The sequence below is a fragment of the Taurulus bubalis genome, assembly GCF_910589615.1.
Source record: "Taurulus bubalis genome assembly, chromosome: 8".
Classification (NCBI taxonomy): Eukaryota; Metazoa; Chordata; class Actinopteri; order Perciformes; family Cottidae; genus Taurulus; species Taurulus bubalis.
Genome location: NC_136596.1, coordinates 19,571,402 through 19,586,069, shown reverse-complemented (window position 1 = coordinate 19,586,069; position 14,668 = coordinate 19,571,402). Strand labels below are relative to the sequence as shown.

The 14,668-nt window shown below is 40.4% G+C and overlaps 1 protein-coding gene across 1 annotated transcript; it reads right to left on the bottom strand.

Annotated features, from left to right (window-relative positions):
- Positions 1 to 10,676: 10,676 nt before the first annotated feature.
- rchy1 (ring finger and CHY zinc finger domain containing 1) lies at positions 10,677 to 14,059 on the bottom strand. Its single transcript, XM_079222072.1, has 9 exons — positions 13,979 to 14,059; positions 13,408 to 13,527; positions 13,119 to 13,234; positions 12,552 to 12,630; positions 12,399 to 12,443; positions 12,238 to 12,296; positions 11,834 to 11,863; positions 11,592 to 11,712; positions 10,677 to 11,242 (listed from the first exon to the last, which is right to left on the bottom strand). The coding sequence occupies exons 1-9, from the start codon at positions 14,027 to 14,029 to the stop codon at positions 11,000 to 11,002; spliced, it is 864 nt and encodes a 287-aa protein (XP_079078198.1). The 5' UTR covers positions 14,030 to 14,059; the 3' UTR covers positions 10,677 to 10,999.
- Between the last annotated feature and the right edge of the window lie 609 nt (positions 14,060 to 14,668).

Sequence of the window (14,668 nt, the reverse complement as noted above, 5' to 3'; positions counted from 1 at the left end):
AGGTTGTTTGTGCTGAGACAGATAAGCAATTTGACTTCTCAGTACGCATGTACTGACATGACTTGAGGATTGTTGGAAAATTGTATTTATCTGAATGTAGTCTGTAAATGCATTGGTCTGAAGTGGCATTGTATTGTCACTTGCAAAGAAGTATGTAGCTGGAAACTCACTACCCTATTTTAAAGCTCAATTATAACCCTAGTTCTGCCAGCATCCTGATTTATGCCATGTGTCTCCTGCAGACCAGTTCCAGTGCGCGCATGGAAAGAAATGTATAGAGCAGAGCAAGGTGTGTGACGGCGTGCCTCAGTGCCAGGACCGCTCGGATGAACTGAGATGTGCCAAGCGGATGCAGGGCTGCGCTCATCAGTGTGATGACAAGAGCCGCTGTATTCCCCAAAACTTCCTCTGTGATGGGGAGATGGACTGTGTGGATGGCAGTGACGAAGCAAACTGTGGTACGTTGTCATTGAACAAGGAAATTAATATATTTATATCCTGTATTGATCGTCTCTGTCCCCTTGTAGCTGACATGGGCTGCAGTGCCACGGAGTTCAAGTGTATCAGTGGCCAGTGTGTGTTGGCCACAATGCTTTGCGATGGTCACCCAGACTGCCAGGACCGCTCGGATGAAGGTCGCTGCACCAACACACCGGCCTGCACCACCAAACGCCACTGCCCACAGAGCCTAGAGTGTCTGGTGTTGGAGTGGATCTGTGATGGAGATCAGGACTGCAAAGATGGCACGGATGAGAAGGTGGATGTTGAAGGCAGTACTAGAAGTTTGTGAAAAAGTAGACCGCAAAGTAGCTGCAAGTTTTGTGTTTTACCCTATTTATAGGAACACATTTACTTGTATTATGTATGTGAAACATTAAAAATACCCACCTATTTTTAGACCATTTCCTCAAATTGCATACCAAAACTAAAAAGAGTATCTCTGCAACCATTAGGGCTATTTGAATAATTTTGGTGTTATAATAAAAGGCTACACATGTGTGATTTTGTTCAGATGTGTACTTATCAGTCTATATGTTACTGGTTAAGAGTAAATGAAGATGACTCATAGAAAACAATTATAAGGTTTCAGGTCCGCCTACAAAAAGCACTTTCAAGATGCTTATTTATTTGAAATGATGCAGCTGTAAGGTCTACACTTCTCCCAAATCATAGCACAATATGTGAACATTCTCTCTGCAAAGGTTGACTTTGATAAAGTGAAGCAGAACAAAGTTAGAGAGGGTTTTAGTACAGAGAAAATTCAGGTGAGGTCTCCAAAATTTGCATTGAGGAACATTTGTGACACCAAACCATATATTTCACTTTTATCATATTACTCATGGTGTTCAATACATCCACATACAGCAGTTTTAGGCTTGCTTTTTTTTCTTCCTAAAATAAGCTATGACTTGCAGCTTTATATAACAATCGCTCAGTCTTCTCCCACCTAAGGGTGAAACAAAGTTGTAAATCGACATTCGTATTATTTTTGACATGATAGGAGTATAGTATATGCTCGTATTGAAGAATTACCCTCAGCCACATGGAGGTCAAAGTTCAGGGTCCAAACACTTATGGAGCTGGTAGGGTTTATGTCTTGAGACTACTTCAGTTGGGCAAATTATGGCGTGGTGGTTTAAAGCCAGGCATGTAATGACCAACCCTCATGTGACCTCCCTGTTGGTTACATTTTCAAATCAGTTTGATGACAGTAAAATAATTAATTATGTCTTTAGGATTGTCCTGTGACTCCACTGAACTGTGGTGAGTTCCAGTGGTCGTGTAACTCCAAGACAAAGTGTGTCCCTACAGCCTGGAGGTGTGACGGCATGAAGGACTGCGACGATGGCAGTGACGAGACTGATTGTGAGTAAATGGTTTACTCAATTACCCTTTTGTGACTCGTAACTGCAAATCTCCAGTTTGAATAAAGCTGGAGATTTAGTGTTGCATGTAAAGCCCTCTCTATTGCCAAGAGTCTAATTTCTCACTTCATTAGAAAGTACACAGTGATATTCTGGTAATAGTGTCTGTAAATGGCATACACCCATAAGGGTTTAAATGTTTTGCTTTATTTCTAAATGTGACTTAGTACCTGTAACATTCTGTATTAACCATGAAAATGGTGTGTGCTACAGGTGGGGTGGTGACATGCCTCCCTCACCAGTTCCAGTGTGGCAGCCACGAGTGCCTGGATCCAATCCTGGTTTGTAACGACATCATCAACTGCGCAGACGGCTCAGACGAGGGGGGCAGCTGCCAGATTACCTGTGCCGAGGCAGATGACAGCCGCTGCCACCAGGGCTGCTACACCACGCCACAGGGACCGGTGAGGACCCTGTATCTCTAACTTTATTGGTTACTAGAAACTGAATTGTGAATATAGCCGTAAAATGTTTTTGAAAGACCGTTCTAGATACAAAAGCATTATTTTTAGTAGAGGTAAAGTGAGTATCATGCCTACTTACATCTGATAAGTGTAATGTAAATGTTGCAGTTCCTCTGACTAATACTTCTGTTTTGTGGTGTAGCATTGTCGCTGTACAGCAGGTTTCAGGCTCATGAATGACGGGCAGACCTGTGACGATATTGATGAGTGTGAAGACCGGTGGCCAGGTGTGTGCAGTCAGCTGTGCATCAACACACTGGGCTCATACCAATGTGACTGTCACCCAGGCTACATCATGGAGACAGATGGACACCACTGCAAGATCACCGGTAAAGTGCTTTTGATGGAGGACGTCCTTAGTCCTTTGGTGTTTGCATCATTGGGAATTTTTTTTTTTATGCACGTTGGAAGAAGATTGTGTCCACTCAGGTCTGTCTATTCAACAAATACTCAGTCAAATACTCAAATATTCAGTCCTGTGTACTAATGTGGTCGGGCAGCACTCATTTCCAGGCATTATACTAAGCTAACTGTTTTCTGGCTCTCTGTAAAAGCGGCATCAATCTTTCCTTTTGCCAAGAAAGCAAATGGATGGTCCCCCCCCCACACCAAAAGTTGCAACGTTCCTCTAATGTTTTGACGTTGTATGAACATTTGACTTGAAGCTGCAGCATAACGCAACCTAAGAAGATGAAGGTGTACGAAAATATTGCAAAAATAAATCTTATGAGTAATGACTTGCCTGTGGTTCAATAAATTGACTTATTTAGACTATGCTGAATGGTTAAAAAAATCTATTTGCGCCTTGTTTTAATGCTGGTCCTTTGCGCTCCCCTCAGGTGAACCCTTCCTGTTGACGTCCGTCCAAACGGACCTCTTCGCTTATGGCCTGCGCAGTGGTAGCCTGGATGTGTTGTCGTCCTCTGCTAATAAGGCCATCCTCTCTCTGGACTACGACTGGAGGGAGCAGAGAGTCTTTTGGGTCAGTCTGGACACTGAGAGCATCAAGTGGTCCTCGCTGGACCAGAAGACCACAGGAACTCTGATTAAAGGTTGGCGCAAATGTTGTTTTGAGTATTGTAGGCAACATCTACATGTAGTAATGGAGGAATGCATATTCACTGAATAAGAATTCTTAAGGCGTGCAACACCTTGTTTCCGCAGGTGTCCGAGCGGATTCTGTTGCCGTTGACTGGCTCGGGAGGAACCTGTACTGGATCGATGGCGTGAACAGTCGGATTGTTGCCGTCAGACTGGCCAAAGGAACTCTGAAGTCAGTGGACCACAGTGTCATATTGGATGAAGACCTGGATCAGCCACGCTCTCTGGCACTGCTGCCACAAAAAGGGTCTGCATTATTTAATTCTCCCAACTTGTGTGCAATGTTTGTAAAGCAAAAGAATCTTGCTCAATTCCTTAATTTTTCTATCAGGCTGATGTTCTGGACTGAGATCGGTAATGTAGTGAAGATAGAGCGTGCCGGGATGGACGGGTCGGAGAGGACGGCAGTGGTGAACTCTAGTCTTGGCTGGCCGGGCGGTGTGACTGTGGACTCCATCTCTGAACGAGTCTACTGGACGGATGAAAGTCTCAAGGCGATTGGATCTGCAACGCTGGATGGAAAAGACATTCGGGTAAGACTTTTGGAAGATGGATGTTGAGATTTGAAAGAACTTTTGCGTTTAGATGCAACCACTCCAACACATGTTGCAGGCTTTTAAAAATGCATTTAAACGCAACACTAAACCTACTAGCAAAAGGTCCTTCTGCCCTCCTAGAACTAAGTACCCCACAAGTGGCTTTTTTTTGTTTATCTTTCATAACAGCATGAGTATAGATATCATTTAAATGGTACACTGATGTAAAATGCTTAAATAATAAATGTGTCTAATGTAATTTTCAGATTCTACAGATGAAAGAGACCACCAACCCATTCTCCCTGTCGGTGTTCAATGACATGCTCTACTGGTCTGATGCCAAGAAGAGAGTGGTGATGGCTGCTCATAAAATATCTGGCAAAAACCATAAAGTTCTCCTGAAAAGACTGAGACAACCTTTTGCTGTAAAGGTGAGTTAAAACTAAATTGAGCTTGTGTGTGTAGTGCTTGCAGTGGATATAATGTGGTGTAAGAAAAGCTTTATTAAAATACTTTCCTGTTTGCAGGTCATCCACCCATTGCTCCAGATCGGCATTGAGAACCAGTGTGAGAAGATGAGATGTTCCCACATGTGTGTGTTGTCCCCGGGGCCCAAGGCTGTGTGCAGGTGTCCCGCTGGACTCCTACTGGCTGAGGATGGTCTTACCTGCTCCAGCCTGGTCAATTCAGCGTACCTGCTGATGCTGTCTCCCTCTACTGTCACCCAGGTTCTTTTAAATGCATTTGTAAATATCTATGTATAGAGTAGTTGCACTAAGTCTAATTTGCTTCTAACAGAAGAGTTTCTTTTCACCAGTTGGACATTTTGGGTAATGTGTTACCACGCTCCTATATTCCTCACAGATCTACTTGCAGTCCCAACACACAGCAACAGACCTGCAGGGCTGGCCTGAGCACCTGGCCCTGCAGGTGCCCGGTGTCAATGAGGCAACCATCATGGACTACAGCCTACGTGACCACACTCTGTTCGTGACTGACAGCGGCACAACTTCACTCAGCTCCTTCATACTGAAGGGCTCTGACTTGTCCTCTCAGGGACAGCTTCTAAAACTTGTGGGGGACACCATCACTGCCATGGCTCTTGACTGGGTAACAGGTAACATCTACTGGAGCAGCAACAAACAGCCCCGGCTGCAGGTGACCTCTATCACTAGCGTACAGACGGCTGTTCTCATAAAGGAAGGTATTTTTAGAGTGGAGTCCATCGCCCTCCACCCTCCCAGCGGAAGAGTTTGTTTCACTAACCTAGACCTGCAGGATGCAGGCACAGTGGCCACTGTAGAGTGTGCCAACATGGACGGTGCTGGGCAGAGTGTGGTGTGGAAGGATGCTGTCCAGCCCACATCTCTGGTCTTCTCCAGTAGTGGGGATACGATTTACTGGGCTGACACGGGTACAATTTTATTAATTACTTTGTTGTAAATTATCAATATGGTTTGACTGTTTTGTTTTCAAGATCTTGCGTGCACTAAAAGTGGAATAAAGATGACTTGGCTTATTGTCTAGGTTTAGGGTCCATCGGCTGTGTCCAGCTTAATGGATCTGGATACATGGAGTTGAAGGTCGACAATGGCCTGGCTGCTGTGGCGCTGAGTGACTATGCGCTGCTCTGGATGACTGTCAGTGGTAAGGGGCTCATATTTTATGCATCATTTATTAATGCTATGTTTGTACCAGGAAGTGTGGCTGTTCAACATGACTTTCTTAAATTGTTCTCTGTATATTTTGTCTATAAATCCATAGCTCAAGACGTAACAATTCCTGCATTACAAATTTGCAACTGGCAACTCCTAGCTTGACCTGTTTTTAGTAACGTTGGATGAGCAAACATCTTACAGTAGATTTCTCATCAAGCTACATTACTTTTTGTTCCTTTCCTTCAGACAAGACCAGGCTCTGGTACAGAGATGAGGAGCAGCAAAGCAAGTTGTGGTTTGAGGTCGACACAAAAGTGGTCAGCTTAAAGGCGTTCAGCCAGTCCAGTCAGACTGGTACGTAAGAACCAAACTAACTGTTTTGATGCAGTTGAGAGGGCCTTCGATATGTGAGCCAACTGAGTTGGAAAATGTCTAGTGCCAAACGTCACAAGCTGCAATCTACTGACTTATTTCTCTCAGGTTCAAACGAGTGCACGAAAGACAACGGCAACTGCCACCACTTGTGCCTCGCCACCCCAGGAGGACGGACATGCAAGTGTGCCCATGACCAAATCCTTGTGAACGCCACCCACTGTGGCCCGGCGCAGGACTGCCCAGATGGCAGCAGGCAGTGTCTGGACCGCCACTCATGCCAGTCTGTTGACAAGTTCTGTAACGGTCACGTTGACTGCAAGGACCACTCGGACGAGAACTGTGAGTCTTTATACTTAATATCAATAAGGACTAGAAAATGGATGTTTATCTAAAACCGCCTTTAAAAAAGTAATGCGTTCTAAGTCAAAACTCATTTATTTTCTTAGGTGTCGGTCTGACTCAGTGGTCGGGTGTTGAGGTTGTTGCTCCTACCCAGCCCCACAGCTCCTCTGCTCCTCCTTCTCTGCCCTCTGTAACTCTTCTTTCTGAAGTTATTGACCTGAACTCCAGCCTGACTGTAAATGATGTGGTCCAGAACCTGGACGCCGAGGAGTGCAGCCAGACACGCTGCAGTGGCAATGGACGCTGCATTGAAACCAATGGAGACACTAAATGTGTGTGTTCACTGGTCTACAGCGGTGACTCCTGTCAAGACAATGTCCTGAAGAACATGCAGGGTCCCATTGTTTACGGCGCTGTGGCGCTCTGTGTAGCAGTGGTGGTCATTGCTGTGATGGCCGCTGTAGTCAAGCGGAAGAAGGCCAACAAAAGGTTTGTCTGAATACTAATTATGAAGAAACCTTGCCGTTACAAAATAAATGTCTAGATTTAGTCTGCAGCTTGAAATGCAAAAATCATCTATAGAAGACATCCTAGAAGAAACAGTCTAAAGCCATTCTAGTGGCTCTGGGACAGTTATTTTCCAGCCTTAGAGGTTTGAGCTAAATGCTTACCTGCTCGAGGTGTCAATGCTTGCAGGTGTTAATCAGTTGGCAAGCTAACATTTGCTAATTTTTTTATTAACTAAAGTACAGAAAGGTGTGCATGGTACCTGGTGTCTTTTCTTTTTTGTACCCTTCTCAGGAAAGTTTTGTGAGCCTAGCCGATACAAAATCTGTAGTTAAAACCTTACAGAATATATTGGTCAATCATTTATAGAATTTCACTTGGAAACATGTGAAATACTGTGTAAACTCTGTCTCTATGCTACATAAAAGTATTTGACAAATGGAAATTATGACAAAGTCGGTACACTGCACCCTTTGGGGGACCATGAATATCTTTCCAGCCAATGGTTGAGATTTTAGTCTGTGGTGGACCGACTCATTACTATCTCCAGAGCTACACTTCTAATGGGACTGAAATAAAGATGGCATCAAATGCACCTTTTCCAATTAAGGAGTATTAATTAATGATGTGAACATTAAATGCGTTTCTACATTTAAGGTCCTTGCAGATGCGGTCATATGTTTGCCAGCAATTGCAACGGTTGCCCTTATATAGAGCACAGGACTACTTCTGTATTTCCTTCCTGTAGGAGCGCTAGCACAGCAGCGGTGAAGGGAACCAGTATGACTGACCTGGAGAGCAAAGCTGAGACAACCCCAAGTACACAAACTTCTCCAGCAGACGCCGACAAACCAGAGGTTGACTTAAAAAAGATTCCATGAAGTAGAATGCTCCCAATTACTGTGCTTGTGGGATAGCAGTCTGACTTTGCTTTCTTTCTTTTCAGGAAGCGGTATCTTCTGTGGGCTGAGGTTGATTCTTGGGAAAGCTGTTTTAAATAAAAGTTTAGCATTTTGCACGGTTTCCTGTGACGTTATTTCAGCATTGTTTACTGTCGGACCATCACGTTGAATCAAGCGTGATCACACTTGAGAAACATGAGTGTTAGCATCTATAACTACTAGCTATAGCTACTGCTGAAGTCTGGTTTTATTACAGCTATTGCCAAAGTGATGTGGTTGGATACAATGAAGTGAATTTAGTAATTAAAAAAAGTCAACGTAACCCTATTATACTAACATGCTACGCTTTACACACCACTACATCGTTTTGACAGATGGTTACTTTGAAGGGTAACATTTAAAATGCAAAAAAATGTGATTGGCATATAAAAAATGCACCATGTTACAGTGGGCATATGAAGTATAGTTTAAAGAAATATTCTGATTGCCGTTTGCTGTAATTGTACATTCTGAGCAGGTAGGTCTTTAAGCAGGAGGAATGCCATCTTATCCAAAATGATGCAGCTTACATTTTCAGTATATTAACATTTGGTTTTCAATCTTAGTTGATCACTATGTAAATGTCTTACATTCAGAATGTTACATCAGTAAAAATGTAATTCACAATATGGACTTAATGTATCAAGAGTTATGAAGGATGATGTTTTTATACCGTATATCCTAGGATATTTAAAAGGGATGCATTTTTGTATAGCTGCTCAAGGTGAAGCTGGTTAACTAAAGTGTTGGGCAGCTTGGACTGTAATTTAACTGACAACTAAAAACATTAATTTGCATAGTTAAAATATTTTAGTGTTCTAATGTCGGTTTAAATTGTCATGAAACTTGTTTTGATAAAATTCAGAAATTATATAAAAATACTTAAAGTCCACATTTAATGCCAATCAAAATGTAGTTAACACAATTTATTAAGTGGGAGATCTTAGTAATGGATCATGTTTTAGGAAGTTATGTTTTGTATGAAGAATAAGCCAAATAACCAGTAACTATAGCTGTCGTGTCGGTAAATGTAGTGGAGATAAAAGTATATTTCTGAATTTCAGTGGATGTAAAATTCCACCCATTTACCAGTGTTTCTGGCTTATTTGTTTTAGCCAGCAATGGTATTTCTGAGGACTACACTTCTTGCTGCCAATATGGTGATGTCTAAACTAGTGAGTAGCTCTACAATTCTACGACCACAATAAAGCAATCGTGACATGTTAACATTTCTTTTGACAAAAACGGGTCCAAGTAAGGGTGAAGATCCATCAAAGTCATCGGAGGAGATTGCCAATCATGGTGGACCTTCACAGGAGCCACTGCAGCCGGTGTTCAGAGACAGACGGGCCACAGCGGAGACTGCCCCACTGGGACCTGCGGACGCAGGACCTTCTCCAGCCACGCTCAATACTTCAGCTCTGCCAGACCCCGAGAACCCCAAACAGCCCCCTAGGGTGTCAGTCCAGCCGTTCCTCTACACATCACACCAAAACCACTCAAATTCTCTACCACTCCACCCTGACTGGTATTCCTGTTTGTTTCACTTTTCAGTTCACGACCCCTGGCCGCATCCACGAGGAGATAGATAGCATATGATCCAACCAGAGCGTTTTTGTTCTACTTTAGGTTACTCTATTGTTGTGTGTGTGTATATATATATATATGTACGTATATATATGTACGTATATATATATACGTATATATATATATATATATATACGTGTATATATATATACGTATATATATATATATACGTATATATATATATGTATATATGTGTATATATATGTATATATGTATATATATATATATATATATACGTACTTATATATATATACGTACTTATATATATATACGTACAGTTCACGACCCCTGGCCGCATCCACGAGGAGATAGATAGCATATGATCCAACCAGAGCGTTTTTGTTCTACTTTAGGTTACTCTATTGTTGTGTGTGTATATATATATATATGTATATATATATATGTACGTATATATATGTACGTATATATATATACGTATATATATATATATACGTATATATATATATACGTATATATATATATATACGTGTATATATATATATATATATACGTATATATATATATATGTATATATGTGTATATATATGTGTATGTGTATATATATGTATATATATATATATATATATATATATATATATATACGTAAGTACGTATATATATATACGTACTTATATATATATACGTACGTATATATATATATATATATATATATATATATATATATATATATATATATATACTTTGCTTTCACTTTCATTTCACATGTCCTTTATCGGTGGTGATGTTTTACCTGACTGCTACACAAACCCAATTGAAACTGAATTCATATTAACAGCTGAAAATTAAAATGTGATTACATATTCTCTCTAATAGTAGCCCAGTAAAATCATGTTTGAGTTTTCATTACTGTCATTATCAAAGTCAACCAAGCAGGCAACAAAAACTCAAAAAGCAAATGGTACCGGAATAAAAGACCTTCATGTCACAGCAGCCATACTAGAGATTACAGTATTGTATGTATAGCCTGATATCAGACAGAACTGTCAACTCGTTACTGTTTCCAGACTAACTCAGCGCAGTGGGCAGATTCAAAGGTCTGGTTATGAGAAGGAAATACCCAATAGTTGATTTGCAGTTGGAAGTATGTCCATTATCTTAACAAATGGGCAAGACTTGGAACATAGTTCCAATGCCAGAGACCATACTGTCATCTTTTTGCGCTGGCTTTTGAAAATGAGCTGGTTAAAAGGACCAACAAGCATTTTTTATTTATTTCAGGTATATTTACATTCACTATTGAAGTGTTTACCTCTTCAAAAGAAAATTATTTCAAATATTTCTTGTTATACTTCAGTTTTTGATAACAGAACTGATTTAAACAAGATAACATGATAGGTATGAAAGAAAAACAGGAAAACGCTCAATCATTTGGGGATCAACAGACGAGGCAGAAAACAATCACGATTGGTCGGATACTGCAGAACTGGATTGTTTTTGTAACACGTATAATCTAGGAATATTGGCTCAGTTAACTGTCACACTCAATGTAAGTTAGTAAAAGTAAGTGCACCAGCCAAACGTCTAAAGTACAAATGTCAAATATTAATCTGCCGTGGGCGACTGAGGTTGATCTTGCTGCTCTGGCTCGGTGTCTATTTCTGCCTCAATCTCCTCAGTGTCCTGCTGCTGCTGCTCCTCCTCCTCTTCCTCCTCCTGCTGCTGCTGCTGAGGCTGCTGGATGAGTCCCCCGTCCTGTGCAGTGTTGTAGGAGCCACAGTCGCTGCACTTCATCCCCAGCACGTGGAAAGGCACTGTGCAGTGGGCTTGGCAATCGTTACATATAATCTATAGTGAGGAAAAACAAAAGGTAATGGATTACGTAAAAAGATAACTAAGTGGATGACTGCTATGACTACTCGGTTGTCTCTAATGTCTTTTTTTATATTGATCTTGTTTATTGTATATCATATGTACGACGAGAGCAATGTGTAACCGGAGTTAAATTCCATGTATGTGTGTGTGTGTACACACACACACACACACACACACACACACACAGATTAATCGCAACAATTACAAAGTCCCATCTATTAAATTGTTCAAATTGGATTTAATGAAATGAAAAAATTGGGGATGTTATGTAAAAAATGTAATATTATAAAATGCAAATGTTATAGTATTTCTGAAGTCTTACTTTGACAGTTGCACCCTGGTATTCAGTGGGCATCGGTGAATGGGAAATCTCTTTGTCTATCTGATCCCAGTGGTCCTCCATGTCCCAGGCAGAGTGCATGCACAGGGGACAGCGATACGCTCTAAAACAAAAGAAAATGCATGAAATGTTTTTTTGACAAATAAATAACACATTAACATGAAACAAGACCGTATTTTACTTGTAGTCTTGACTAACCAGGAAAAAGGAATTATTAGACCTACCCTGTTCTGACCATGTCATCAAAGCAGGTCCTGCAGAGAATGTAAACAAACACGTTAATTGTTAGCTTTATTACAGAACACCTCCTGAACTATTATTACTAAATAAATAATACATCTATTTAACGATAATGAAGGGATGGAAAATATAATATTTAGATGTATTGGTCTACATTATTTACAATATTTGATTATCTTTGTAATTCAATCATATTTCTATTTGTGTTTTACAGATATCATGATATATTTTATAATGTAGTATATAGGTTATTCAATCTGTAACGAAATTCGTCTGGCCAATGTCATACATTAATTTTTTTCCTGTGGTGTACAGTAAATTGGGATATATACAAACAGCCAAAATTGCACAATTCAATCTGACAACACTGAGCTAATAGTAGTCATACTTGTGTAAAAGATGGCCGCATGGAAGAACGTGAGCACCAATTCTGGACGTGTGAATATCCTGCGCATAAAAGAGAAAATCATGTAAAATACGAGAGAAAGTAATATAACGCATTAAAAAAAAAAAGAATAAACAGCTTGTCGTCAAATATGTTTTTTTTACCTCCATACACACTGGGCAGTTCTGCCTCGAAACATTTTCAACACACTGAAAGATAAAAGATAATCGTGAATGAGTGAGGACACTCGTTTGCTCATCACACAGAATGCAGATGATGTGTGTGTGGTTCAGAAACAGGCACAGGCTAATAATCACCTTGTGGTTTCCCTGCAGATCCTGAGCTAAACACAGATTGCATTTCTCACAATGGAAATACTTCTCCTTGGGCCCAATCCTGTCAGGGTTAAAGCACAACGTCACTGCTACGGATGACAATTACCTCATGTATGAATGACTTGTAACATGACATCACAACTGACGACATGAAATATCCACATATTTAGTAGTATGGCAGATTTCCACATCACCTTATAGTATCTGAAATAGGTAAACCAGCTATTTCAAAGACATATCAATTTGATAAATGGCACCTTTATTTTACGTATGTCTTCCAGAAAACATACACATAGGTCTCATTATTAATAAATGAAACCAAATTATGCATTCCGGCTGAGTTAACAGACCTTTGTTTTTTTTTCCTCTCATCAGTTAAAAAAATCAGAATGTAAGCTATCCCTTTATATTACATTTAATGTTATATCTAGGCTATAATTATCAGACCATCCAGTCTTCTATTTAGGCTATAGTCATTAAAAAAAGCATGTATTTAAGACCAGTTCTTATGACAAGTATTTAAGATATATAAACTCTACTGTTGCTCACCTGCATATTCCACAGGCCTGACAGTGGTACTGCTTCTTATCCTTATCGAACAAGTGGCAAATGTCACAGTAATACTCCCCAAACTGCTCATGACACTGCTGGCAAGTCTGCTGTGCCTACAAGAGTAACATCTTTAGTTTGTACCATTCTTTTTTTCTTGATGGGATTTAACCACTGCATACACAAAAACAACATTAAAACAAAAGGGAAACAAGTGGACTTTAAGATCACTTAGTGGTACAGCTGACATTGGAGTTGAAACATATCAGCTGCAGGTGTTCTCAGTTACCTGCTGCATTGTCTGACAAATGGAGCACTGCACCTCAATGACTTTGAATCTATCCATCTGGTGGTTCTCCTCCGCATCATGGCACAGCCGACACACATACAGTTTACCACAGCAAGGTGCCTGCGGTGCATAGAAACATGTGATCACACTGTGAATGGGCCGATGCAGAGGCTGTGAAATAGTCAGATCACAGCTCAACAATAAATGATATCTGCTGAAACAAGACAAGAAGTTAGCTTAATAGAAAAATCGATATATTTGTTTAAAATAAGTAATGACATCAGTTTACTCACTAAACATTTCCATAATTGTATTCGGCTAACATAAACACAGATACACGCATCTGTTATAACCATCAAGTTTCTGTGTTACAACACCGGCTGGTGTTTTAGTAACTGAGTTAATGTAAGTTAGCTAGCTAACCTAACGTTAGCTAGGTTAGCTGTGAGTGGTTGTTACCAGAGCTATACAGTAGCACTGTCCGTGTCAGCAGAGTGACAGTGAGGCATATTCAACATTGATATGCATCTGGGACGAATACATACAATACATTTTAAAAAAGTTAACTCACTTTCAATAAGCAGCTGCGTACATAATGCTCACAACCAGCAGGGGAGGCCATGTTTCCCACAAAATCGGGCTCTTCTTCTTCTTCGAGTGCGATGGCAAGACTGCCTTCTTGTCTTCTTCTTCTTCTTCTTTTTACGGTATAGACTCAGCAATGCTGCCCCCGTTCGTTTGAGAATCATAGATGGTGCATTTATTTTTATCACACGCATTTCGCCTCTTGATTCTGCAACATTTGCTAAAACTGTTAGCGTTACTTTAATTGGTTATGCGTTCATACTTGTATTGGTTATGCATTAATACTTTGCTATGTCAAGCAAGCCTTCTTGTGCTCTCTTTCTCTGTAAAATGTTTGAATTTTTAAATAATCTTCACGTTCATTGAACGTTTGTCAGTTGAATCAATGTTTTATTTGAAGGGTTGTTTAATTTCTTGCGCTGTTTTATACTAATTATAATATATGATATATGATTTACTCTTTATTTTATATTGATAATGATGGATACCACAGTAATTGACTTTTTTCCTACTTCTGCCTCCTGAATAATCCATTTCTATTGTCTAATATTACTTAATAGATGTGTTTTAATATGTCCCCATCCAGGTATAGACGGCGCCGCTGGTGTAGTGGTATCATGCAAGATTCCCATTCTTGCGACCCGGGTTCGATTCCCGGGCGGCGCACGTATTTTTG

Bases quoted from the DNA above. Each gene is read 5' to 3' on its own strand.
- rchy1 (XM_079222072.1), bottom strand. From the start codon at position 14,029: ATGGCCTCCCCTGCTGGTTGTGAGCATTATGTACGCAGCTGCTTATTG. The intron at 12,631-13,118 runs GTGAGCAACAGT...TAACCCTGACAG, and splicing joins CAGGCCTGTGGAATATGCAG to GATTGGGCCCAAGGAGAAGT. The intron at 12,297-12,398 runs GTAAAAAAAACA...TTTTATGCGCAG, and splicing joins ACTGCCCAGTGTGTATGGAG to GATATTCACACGTCCAGAAT.